The following is a 12,272-nucleotide window of genomic DNA, read 5'->3' on the forward strand; positions in this document are numbered from 1 at the left end:
CTTCTGTCAGCTAATTAGTAAGTTATCTGCCAAAAAAAACACACTAGAGTTTTCCAGTGCTTTCATAGCCACTGAAAACAGGTGATGTGTATATGGAGGGAGGGCAGATGGAATTGCCGCCCTCCCCACAGTTTGCTGCTTGGCTTGTACTGAGCATGCTCAGTAACACAGCTGAAGCTAATGTCCTCAATCTGCTCCCCATGCTCTCACTTCCCTCCCCCCCCCCCCGCATGACATGCATAGGATGGCTCCCCCCTTACCAATTGAAATAAGGCTCTGCCTGCCTTTTCCCTGAGGCCCTCGGCTCACTCCATTCCCCCTCCCTCCAATACTTGCTGTTCCTTACCCTTGCTCACTCACTCATTTTCACCAGACTAGGGCAGGAGTTGAGTTGTGGGAGGACAGGAGGGCTCTAGTTTTGGATGCAGGCTCTGGATAGGGCTTGGGATGAGGGATTTGGGGTACAGAAGGGAGCTCCAGGCTGGGGTTTACGGGTTCATAGAATCATGGAACACTAGAACTGAAAGGGACCTCGAGAGGTCATGGAATCTAGTCCTCTGACCTTACGGCAGGACCAAGCATCGTCTAGACCAATCCCTGATAGATGTCTATCTTACCTGCTGTTAAATATGTCCAGAGATGGAGATACCATAACCTCCCTAGGCAATTTATTCTAGTGTTTAACCACCCTGACAGTTAGGAAGTTTTTCCTAATGTCCAACCTAAACCTCTCTTGCTGCAGTTTAAGCCCATTGCTTCTTGTCCTAGCCTCAGAGGCCAAGGAAAACAATTTTTCTCCCTCCTCGGGACATCCTTTTAGATACATGAAAACCACTATCTTGTCTCCTCTCTGTCTTCTCCTTTCCAAACTAAACAAGCCCAATTCTTTCAGTCTTCCTTCATAGTTCATGTTCTCTAGAGCTTTAATCATTCTTGTTGCTCTTCTCTGGACCATCTCCAATTTCACCACATCTTTCTTGCAATGTGGTTCCCAGAACGGGACACAATACTCCAAATGAGGCCTAATCAGAGTAGAGTGGAAGAATGGCTTCTCGTGTCTTGCTCACAATACTCCTGCTAATGCATCCAAGAATCATGTTTGCTTTTTTTGCAACAGTGTTATACTGTTGACTTATATTTAGCTTGTGCTCCACTATGACCCACAGAACCATTTCTGCAGTATTCCTTCCTTAGACAGTCGCTTCTCATTCTGTATGGGCTCGTCTACACTGGCCCCTTTTCCGGAAGGGGCATGTTAATTTCAGCTATCGTAGTAGGGAAATCCGCGGGGGATTTAAATATCCCCCGCGGCATTTAAATAAAAATGTCCGCCGCTTTTTTCCGGCTTTTAGAAAAGCCGGAAAAGAGCGTCTACACTGGCCCCGATCCTCCGGAAAAAGCACCCTTTTCCGGAGGCTCTTATTCCTAAGTAGGAATAAGAGCCTCCGGAAAAGGGCGCTTTTTCCGGAGGATCGGGGCCAGTGTAGACGCTCTTTTCCGGCTTTTCTAAAAGCCGGAAAAAAGCGGCGGACATTTTTATTTAAATGCCGCGGGGGATATTTAAATCCCCCGCGGATTTCCCTACTACGATAGCTGAAATTAACATGCCCCTTCCGGAAAAGGGGCCAGTGTAGACGTAGCCTAAAGGTATATCTACACTACAGAGTTTTGTCAGAAAAACAGCCATTTTATTTTCCTAGTTTATTGATAAGGTGGTCATGCGAGACTGTATCAAATGCCTTACTGAAGTCTAGGTATACCACATCCAGTGCTTCTCCCTTATCCACAAGACTTGTTATCCTATCAAAGAAAGCTATCAGAGGGTATGTCTACGCTACAGAGGTTTTTTTGGAAAAATGGCCATTTTTCTGAAAAAAAACTTCAATTACATCCACATTGCAATCATGTTCTTCTGAAAGAGAGTGTTTTTTCAGACAGTGGTAATCCTCATTCTATGAGGAAGAAACCTTTTTTTAAAAGAGCTCTTTTGGGAAAAGGCATGTGTGGACAGGAAAGAAGGAGTTCTTTTGAAAGAAGGAGTTCTTTTTGGACAGAGGAAAAAGCACAGGTGCACTGGTAGCCTCTCCATCCATAGTAATCACAGCTGAAAAGCTAGATAGCATCCATTCAGCGTGGACCCTATCTTTCAAAAAAGCAGATCGCTTTTTCGATGCGCTTTTGCAGTGTAGGTGCTCTCTTTTGGAAGAAGCCTGCAGTCTAGACATAGCCAGATTGGTTTGACATGATTTGTTCTTTACAAATCTATGCTGACTATTACCTATCACTTTATTTTCTTCCAGATATTTGCAGATGAATCCCTTAATTATTTGCTCCATTATCTTTCCTGGCACAAAATTTAAACAGATTGGTCTATAGTTTCCTGTGTTGTTTTTATTTCTTGGCTTGTTCTTATGTTTGGCATGCAGTAGAGGATTTGAGGTATGGGCTCTGGAGAGTGCTTACCTCAGGTGGCTCCGGAAACATCCAGAATGCCCCGGTGGTCTTTAGGTGCAAGGGCAGCCAGGTGACTCTGCATGCTGTCCTCACCTCCAACCATCATTTTGAAGCACTTGGAAGAGGGGAAAGTGATCAGGAATAGTCAACATAGATTCACCAAGGGCAGGTCATACCTGACCAATCTGATTAGCTTCTATGATGAGGTAACTGGCTCTGTGAACATGGGGAAGTCAGTGGATGTGATATACCTTGACTTTAGGAATGCTTTTGATATGGTCTCCCACAGTATACTTGCCAGCAAGTTAATGAAGTATGGATTGGATAAATGGACTGTAAGGTGGATAGAAAACTGGCTAGATTGTCTGGCTAGATTGTCTGGCCATTGATCAATGGCTCAATGACTAGTTGGTGGTCGGTTTTAAGCAGTGTCCCAAGGATTGGTTCTAGGGCCAGTTTTGTTCAACATGTTTATTAATGACCTGGATGAAGGTATGGATTGCACCCTCAGCAATTTTGTGGATTACACTAAGCTAGGGGGAGAGGTAGATACTTTGGAGGGAAGGGATCGGGTCCAGAGTAACCTAGACAGATTAGAAGATTGCGCCAAAAGAAATCTGATGAAGTTCAACAAGGACAAGTGTAGAGTCCTGCTCTTGGGATGGAAGAATCCCAAACATTGTTACAGGCTGGGGACCGACTGGCTAAGTAGCAGTTTAGCAGAAAAGGACCTGGGGATTACAGTGGATGAGAAGCTGGATATGAGTCAATAGTGTATCCTTGTAGCCAAAATGGCTAACGGTATATTAGGGTGCATTAGGAGGAGTATTTCCAGCAGATCTAGAGAAGTTATTATTCCCCTTTTTTCAGGTCTGGTGAGGCCAGTATTATGTCAAGTTCTGGATCCCCCACTATAGAAAGGATGCAGATGCATTGGAGAGGGTCCAGCTGAGAACAGCCAAAGTGATTAGGGGGCTGGAGCACATGACCTACGAGGAGAGGCTGAGGGATTTGAGCTTATTTAGTCTGCAGAAGAGAAGAGTGAGGGGGGATTTGATAGCAGCCTTCAACTTCCTGAAGGGATGTTCCAAAGAGGATGGAGAGAGACTGTTCTCAGTAGTGACAGATGCCAGAACAAGGAGCAATGGTCTCAAGTCACAGTGGGGGAGGTCTAGGTTGGATATTAGAAGAAACTATTTCACTAGGAGGATGGTGAAGCACTGGAATGAGTTACCTAGGGAGGTGGTGGAATCTCCATGCCTAGAGGTTTTTAAGTCCCAGCTTGACAAACCCCTAGCTAGGATGGTTTAGTTAGGGTTGGTCTTGCTTTTGGCATGGGGCTGGACCTCCCTCCTGAGGTCTCTTCCAGCACTATGTTTCTATGATTCACCACCCCCACAGCTGCCATTGACTGCTGCAGACCTGGTGCTCGAAGCAAGGGCAGGGCATAGAGCTCACAAATATATTTGAGATCTTGAGGCAAATAAAAATAAGAGGTTATAATATAAGCTTCATTCCCAACTTACCTTTATTGGCCAGGCACAGGATTGTCCAACATAGCTGATATTAATATTTTATGGTTTCAACATACAATCTCAAATAGTTTAGAACTGGCAAGTTGTACAGTAACTAACCTAAGTGGGGTTTAGTTGCAGCCAATTTAGGCTAGCTAAGAATTTGCCACACTTGGGAAAATATTAGACCAAATTAATAAAAGTAAATACATGTATATATTTCAAATTTGAATGATTGTTTTTAGTATTAATGTGTTTTAATTGTAACAAATAATTTTAGTGATAATTTGTGAATATCTGTAATAATAGAAAATTAGCACTTTAGAAATATCAAATTGCTCTGTCATCTCTCTATGGTTTATTCTATACAAACAGGAATTCTATCATTTTCATTCCAATGATCTGTTTATAATCAAAGTTTGATCATTTACAAATTAGTGCCATTTGTTCATAAAAATTAGAAAAATGAGAAATACATATTTGTTGTCCATTTTGATGAATATAGACCATTATCCCTTTGATTGGCTATTCAGTACATATTATGAGAATTGTTTGCTAAATGTTATGCCGGCTATTTCCTTTGCTCTACAGATCCTCAAGTAGGCATTATTTCAAATCTTGGCAAGGTGTGAACTCTGACATAGAAAGCCATAATTTGAATCAATAATTGAAATACTTGTTTTCCCTCTTTTTTATTTTCCTAGGTTGCTTTTACAGTCCTCTTTGACTTAGAAGCTCTTTTGAAAATCTGGTGTTTGGGCTTTACTGGATACATCAGCTCATCTCTTCACAAATTTGAACTGCTGCTTGTAGTTGGAACTACTCTTCATATTTATCCAGATCTCTACCATTCTCAGTTTACATATTTTCAGGTACAGTCAACACATTTTAAGATTTCCATTTAAATGCATTATTCGGGCACAGTCAAAATGTTATCCATAAGTTATACATTTTTCAGTCTGCACTTTCCTTGTTTCTTTCAGTGTTCTCATAGTTGCTGAATCACTTTGGATAAGTCTTTAAAATAATAATTCATACAAATGTCACTTCTTAAATCTGCGGCTCCAAGGAGATCTTACAGGAGTAGAACACTAGGAAGTTATTTTGAAATAACTTCCCTTAATTCAAAATATCAAGTGGAGTGTCCACACTACCGTGCCCATTATTTCAAAATAAGGGGCTGGTTATTTCAAAATAACTCCTGCTTTCCATGAGGAATAACGTTTATTTCAAAATAGTTATTTCAAAATAGTGGTAGAGTGGACGCACCACTGCTTCTAATTGAAAATAAGTACTCCCCAGAGACATTCAAAGTAATTACTCCCCAGTGCTTCCTGGAGCTCTAAGTTGAGGTAGCGCATCCTGCCTCAGACTAATTTCAAGATTTCCCCATAGTGTGGACATGCTTTTTCAAAATAGTTATTTCAGGAGTTATTATTTCAAAATAACTTATTTTGAAATAATTTCCTAGTGTAGACATGCCTTATTATCTGAGTAAACACATCAGCTCTCTGTCCTACTTCTTTGTAGCTCTCATTCCCATTTGGCCACAGTTCTCCATTCAGCTGTGCACACAACTTATTGCCTCTCCTCCCACTGCATTGTAAAGGTTCCTGTGTAATATCCACAAGTGGCTTGCTTGTTACTAGCCTTCAGTTCCCTATATACTTGCTTTCACTTCCATGGACACTACTCTACCAGTTAGGAGATTCTTTGTCTTAACCCCTTCTGGGTCTCCTAAAGCCATTTTCCCAGATTCATCATGGATCCTGGCATTTTGTAATCACCAAGTTATCCCTCATCTATTTTATTAGGGCTGTCCTGCCATTCCTGCTGGAAATCACTGGCAGGACACAAAGAGAAAGAGATTCCTTGGGCTTGACCCATTTTCAGATTCTAAGTGAACTGACATTTGCCTTCTTGTAGCCTGGTGTCCAGACAAACTAATTCACTATTCCTCTTTGATGAGTATGTCCTGTAGGGTCAACCTACTTGTTGGAAAGAGCCCATAGGTTCACTAGAATGTAGTTTAATCACAACTTTATATGTCAATTACTGAGGCTAGTAATCCTTTTTTTTTTAAAAGGAATAAAACACTTACTTTAACGTGAGAAAAATCACAACCTTACACGAGAACTATGGGGCATAGCTTTTTTAACTGGTCAGACATATTAGGTATAAGTGTATTCTGGGAACTGTAATTCAGCTAATAGCAAGTAAAACTGTTTCTTAGAGACACCAAAATACCTTCCCAGTAGTTTCAGTCATATATGTTGTATTTATAAGTTTAAAAATTTAGAACAAATTCATATCCATCTATTATTTAGAAATGAGTCGAAGCAAGAGATTTGTAATTAATAATGGAAAAGGGTAAATAATAAATGACATGGATAAATCTTACAGAAAAACATTATAAACTATGATGACACACAGTGTGGTCCACTGAAGTATAGTAATGGACTTTGACAGATTGTGGAAAATTTCACAAAATCTATTCACATTTCTCTTTACATGATTCTACGAAGTTGATCAGGAAAACCTGAAAGGCTACAAAATTTCTGTCTCTGGCACATGGCTCCATAGGAACTGAATGTTTTAAGATGGTGACACTTTTCATCTTCCTGAGATTACGTTCTAACAGAATACTCAGAACAATGCCAATCAAGTGGCAAGATGCAATTCCCAAGCATATGAAAACGAATGCATTAAACTTAACCACTGTATTTCTTATGAACAATATGTAATAAACAATATTTATTTAATCACAGCTCACTTACAACTTGGGTTCTCTTTCCAAGAAGTTTGATTTTTAACATATAAATTAAACATATTAGACAAATAAATGTGATCATTGCTAATTCTATACAATAAAAAGGGAAAATTACTGTCCATATCTAGTCCTTCATTCTTTTTCTTGCTTTGATCATTTCTCCCTAGGTAGATCTTTATATTTATACATTTAGGCTGCGTCTAGACTGGCAAGTTTTTCCACAAAAGCAGCTGCTTTTGCGGAAAAACTTGCCAGCTGTCTACACTGGCCACTTGAATTTCCGCAAGAACACTGACGATCTCATGTAAGATTGTCAGTGTTCTTGCGGAAATACTATGCTGCTCCTGTTCGGACAAAAGCTCCCCAGTCTAGGTATTTTAACCTACTATACTGGATCACTGCACCACTCACAGTTGGCACAGCCACTCTTCTGCCAGCATGACTGGTGGGGTGGCTGGGCCAAAACTGAATGGCTTTGTAACTCCGCATCAGGTTGTAATGCTAAGAGGCAGGCTGAGCCTCCTGGGAGCTGCTTCTGCAGGATGAATGCATAGCAGGCTTACTGTACAACCACCTCATCCAACCCTGTGGCCTTTTTCCACTCTGGTGCAGGACCCGCGAAAATGAAGTAACAACAAATTCCTATAAATAAAAAGAATTATAAAAAAAATTCACAGGGCTCAAACTGTCAGCATAATTCTAGTGAAACAGAAATGAGTACCAGAAAGGTATATGCAGATATCAGTCTTAATTTCTGGCTCTGACATTACAAAGTTTATAACACTGTTGAAACAAAACTTAAAATTATTTTTTTACATTTCTTAAAAGACACTTGCTGTTTCATCACAGAATGTTTTGATATGTGTTTTTTATTGAAATAGCTATCTGAAAAGACACATACGTTTTATAAGCAAAAGCACCTGCTGCACTGAAACATCTGGGTCACATTCTACAATCCAAATCCCCTTGCAGGCAAATGACACAGAAAATGGAAAATACCTTTGTCCGTGTGCAATCATCTACACACCATGTACCCAGGCAATCAGACTTCTAGCAAAGCTATGTAACAGATCTCCAATTCAATTAAGGTCAAAAAGTGATGTTCACAGGGATACTTCAGGAGGTTAGGCAGATCTTCAAGTATTTTAATATTAATTGTGACAGGGTTGCTGTGTTCCTAGTCAGCCAACAAAAACATAGCTTAAAACAGAGTTCTTTGTTGAATACCCTCTGGTTTATCAAACAGCTTTTTTTCACCTTTCCAGCTATCCCTAATGTATAATATAGTTTACATTATTTATCTGTCTTCACAGATAACCTCTTGTCAACACATCAGTTACAGCTCACCTTCCCAACCACCTCCCTCTGCATGTCAGTATTAATTCTTGTTCACAGCAATATACAAACCACTCTGTGACGGAAAATTAACATAATTTACAGTAAAGCAACCTTTCTGTGATCCTTAGTAGTCAATGGAAAGACTCCATGTTTTATATATTACAGAAATGTCCTATAAAGGGTTTTTTTGGAATACAATGAATGTATTGTGTTTTGAAGACAGAGGGTGGTGTTTTTTACTGGGAAAAAGAATTATAGAATCTCCTTCTATAATTAATAGTCTGAGACTATTAATTTAGGAAGGAAAAAATTCCAAGCGAAGCAACGAACTAAAAAGATTATTATTTCAAATGCATGGTTCTGAGCAGTAGGGGGAAACTTTAATAAATATGCTGTATCATCCTAGATTGGTTTCAAACTATGAATAAGATATACATTTTTAACAGGGAACATAAATTAACCATTGAAACAATTTAACTCAAGATGTAGTGAATACCCCATCACTTGTAATCTTTAAATCAAGGTTGCTTTTCATTTTTAAAAGATATGTTATGGCTCAGACACAATGTATGGACTTGATGCAGAAATTGTTGAGTGAGGTTCTTGGACCTGTGTTATGCAGATCAGATTAAATATCAGATTTAATGAACAGAAAGATCAGATTTAAATGTCAGATTTAATTATCAGAAAGATATAACCTTAAAATCTATGAGTCTATGAAAATTGATGGATAATAATATCCAACAAACTAATATGATTATAGTTGAGTATTTTATCTTTCCCTTTGTCTTTGCAGGTTCTTAGAGTAGTTCGACTTATAAAGATTTCTCCAGCTTTGGAGGATTTTGTGTATAAGATATTTGGACCTGGAAAAAAACTTGGGAGCTTGGTTGTATTCACTGCCAGCCTTTTAATTGTAATGTCAGCAATTAGTTTGCAGATGTTCTGCTTTGTGGAAGAACTGGACAGATTTACAACTTTTCCAAGGGTAAGTAAAAGAAGGATTGACTACTTACTTGTTATCTTACTATAGGTCTACCTTTATTTCTAATCTAGTTTTGATCACCATGAAACCTTATTACCTTATAGAAGATAAAATAATAGTCTGTTCTTTGCTGTATGGTTTTCCTGCAGTCCTACAGTGGCATAGAGAAATTTGAGTTAGGGTGTTTGTGTTTGTTTTTATTGCTTAGAGAAGTTTAAGAGGGACAGATGTATGTATAATGGCACAGCAAATAGTATGGATCTAACAGTGGTCAAGGATATAATGGAGAGAGTTTGCATGAATAGTGTATAAGATATGGAATGTTGCACTTGGATATGTGTTATAACCAGGCTTGGCAGAAATCAATTAAATTATAATTTTTATAATAGCAAAAGTTATCAATTTTGATTTTTATTAATTTTTTAAAATATATCATCTAAAATTTTCACAGTTATGGGAAATTGTGGGGTGTCAGTCAATAATTATTTAATGAGTTGAGACTCAAAATATAAAACATAAGTATTAAAAACTCAAATAGTTAGCATCACATTTCAAAATATACAAATTAAAATATCCTTAATTCTCACGCTAATAAATTCTTAGGCAGCTTTTTTTTTACTTTGCGTATCTGTAATTTTTAATTATCAATGGAAATACTTTGTCAGTTTATGAGAGGACAGTGAAATCAATGTTTCCTGATATTTACCAATAAATAGCTAATAATTTCCAGTCTATGTACCATGGGAATATGAAAAAAATGATTGCTCTTGAAATGTTCAAGAATATTTATTTTGCACAGGATTATAAAACCTCTCTGCATTGCCAAAACATGCATCCACATTTTGGACATAAATAGATATTCTGGGTAAAAGTGAAATTAGAATGAGACTCTGAAATTCAATAGAAATAATAGCTATAGTTAGTGACAACACTATTTTGAATGAAAACACTGTCATTTCTTCAATAATATGTTAGACTCAGTGTAGATGGATTGGTTCTAGTGATACTTTACTGCTTTCAGTCATCCTATTTTGGTTTCTTAATATATTTGCTTTGGTGCAAGTTCATTGGTTGGGACAATTAAATAAGAATGAGTAATGCAGCCTCAAGGGTCATGCTTTTAACGAACAAAATAGTTAACCAACAATTTCAATTGATCTTCTTTATTACATGTTATATGGGATGTTAACCATCTAAAATTAGACAAGAAATAGATATCCTAAGGGAAGGAATGTTATGCTACAATTCCAATTCTAGAAATCCTGTCTGAAAAAAGAATCAGTAGTATCATGGTAAATATAATTATGTTTCTTTTTCAAACACTAGAGAAGGGAGAGAAAACAGAATGCCATGAGGTGAGTTTATTAAAAAAAATAGGCATCTGTCTAATTGGGGTGATAATTTTACAACTTATGTTGTATTACCAATTCCAATATATAGTTTTATTATAACCTTTGATAATAAACTGAAAGTATGAAACTCCTGTGCCCTTGATTTCTAGCATGTGTTTAAGTTTTGAACTATGAATATCTCAGTGAAAACCCTAAGGGTACGTCTACACTACAACGTTAATTCAAACTAACTTAGTTCGAATTAGTTAATTCGAACTAAGCTAATTTGAACTAACGGATCCAGACTAAAAAACTAGTTCGAATTAGCGTTTTGCTAATTCGAACTAGCATGTCCACATTAAGTGGACCCTGAAACGGGCTTAAGGATGGCCGGAAGCAGTGCCGGCAGGGCATCAGAGGAGGACTTAGAGCGTGGAGATGCTGTCTCAGGCTAGCCGAGGGCTGTACTTAAAGGGTCCCGACCCCGAGCCCGGACAGACAGTTCTCAGAGGTGCCCCGCTTGCAAAGCAGTCCTGGCTTGGAATGCCCGGACTACCCACACTGGGCACATCACAGCACTTGGCCATCAGACCGGCTGCACTTGCCGCAGGCTGCCATTTGGGGAGAGGGGACAATTGGGGGGCTGCAGGAGACCTTCCACCCCCCAGAAGCCCGCAGAGCCAGCCCAGTCCTCCCCATCGGGGGCTCGTACCCCATTCCTCCCTCACCTCCTTCCACTTACCCTTCCCTAGCCCCTCTTCTTGATGTACAAAATAAAGGACAGTTGTGTTCAAAAATGGAATCTGTCTTTATTGAACAAAACTGGGGGAGACTGGGAAAAGGATGTGGGAGAGGGGAAGAGAGAGGGTGGGAGAGGGGAGGGCAACTAAAATGATCAGGGGTTGGGAACAGGTCCCATATGAAGAGAGGCTAAAGAGACTGGGACTTTTCATCTTAGAAAAGAGGAGACTGAGGGGGGACAGGAGAGAGGTCTCTAAAAGCAGGAGTTGGGTGGAGAGGGTGCATACAGAAAAGTTCTTCATTAGTTCCCATAAAGAAGGACTAGAGGACACCAAAGGAAAGGAATGGGTAACAGGCTTCAAATTAGTAACAGAAAGTTGTTCTTCACAAAGCAAAGAGTCAACCTGTGGAACTCCTTGCTGCAGGAGGCTGTGAAGGCTACAACTAGAACAGAGTTTAAAGGGAAGTGAGATCAAGTCATGGAGGTTGGGTCCATGGAGTGGTATTAGCCAGGGGGTAGGAGTGGTGACCCTGCCCAAGGTTTGTGGAAGGCTGGAGAGGGATGGCACGAGACAAATGGCTTGGTCACTGTCTTCGGTCCATCCCCTCCAGGGTCCCTAGGGTTGGCCGCTGTCGGCAGACAGGCTACTGGGCTAGATGGACCTTTGGTCTGACCCAGGACGGCCATTGTAAGCTCAGGGCTCAGAGTCGGGGGTCTCAGTGGACCACCTTGATTTTCATGCACTCCTGCTCCTGGGTGGCCAGGCTGGAAGCTCTCCTGCTCTAGCAGGCCACCTTCCTGTGCCTAGTGCGGAGATCGTGGACGAGGTCCACAATGTCCGCACTAGCCCAGGCGGGTACCCGCCTCTTGAGGTCCCGGGCAAGCTCCCGGGAGCTGCCAGCCTGGTCCCGGGAAGAGGGGGAGGGCTGGGGGGCATCGGGTGGGTGGCTCAATCCGTGCCAGGTGCAGGGTCTGCTGGCTGGATGCTGGTAGGCTTGCACCTGGCACGGGCACCGTAGCCAGCCCGTGCCCCTTTGAGGGGGGCAGAAGAGTTTCCCTGGTGTTGGCCAGAGTGGCCACCAGGGAAACCTGGGGAGGGCTAGCCTTCCACTAGTTCGAATTAAGGGTCTACACAGCC

At 40.4% G+C, this 12,272-nt stretch overlaps 1 protein-coding gene across 1 annotated transcript in view; it reads left to right on the plus strand.

Moving 5' to 3' along the window:
- NALCN (sodium leak channel, non-selective) overlaps positions 1-12,272 on the plus strand; it is a 362,634-nt gene that overhangs the window by 216,378 nt on the left and 133,984 nt on the right. The window contains exons 12-13 of the mRNA XM_075918747.1: positions 4,673-4,840; positions 8,873-9,064. Coding sequence (XP_075774862.1) covers positions 4,673-4,840; positions 8,873-9,064 — 360 coding nt within the window. The remainder of the gene's footprint in view (positions 1-4,672; positions 4,841-8,872; positions 9,065-12,272) is intronic.

This window comes from Pelodiscus sinensis, chromosome 1 (genome assembly GCF_049634645.1).
Source record: "Pelodiscus sinensis isolate JC-2024 chromosome 1, ASM4963464v1, whole genome shotgun sequence".
NCBI classification, from domain to species: domain Eukaryota; kingdom Metazoa; phylum Chordata; order Testudines; family Trionychidae; genus Pelodiscus; species Pelodiscus sinensis.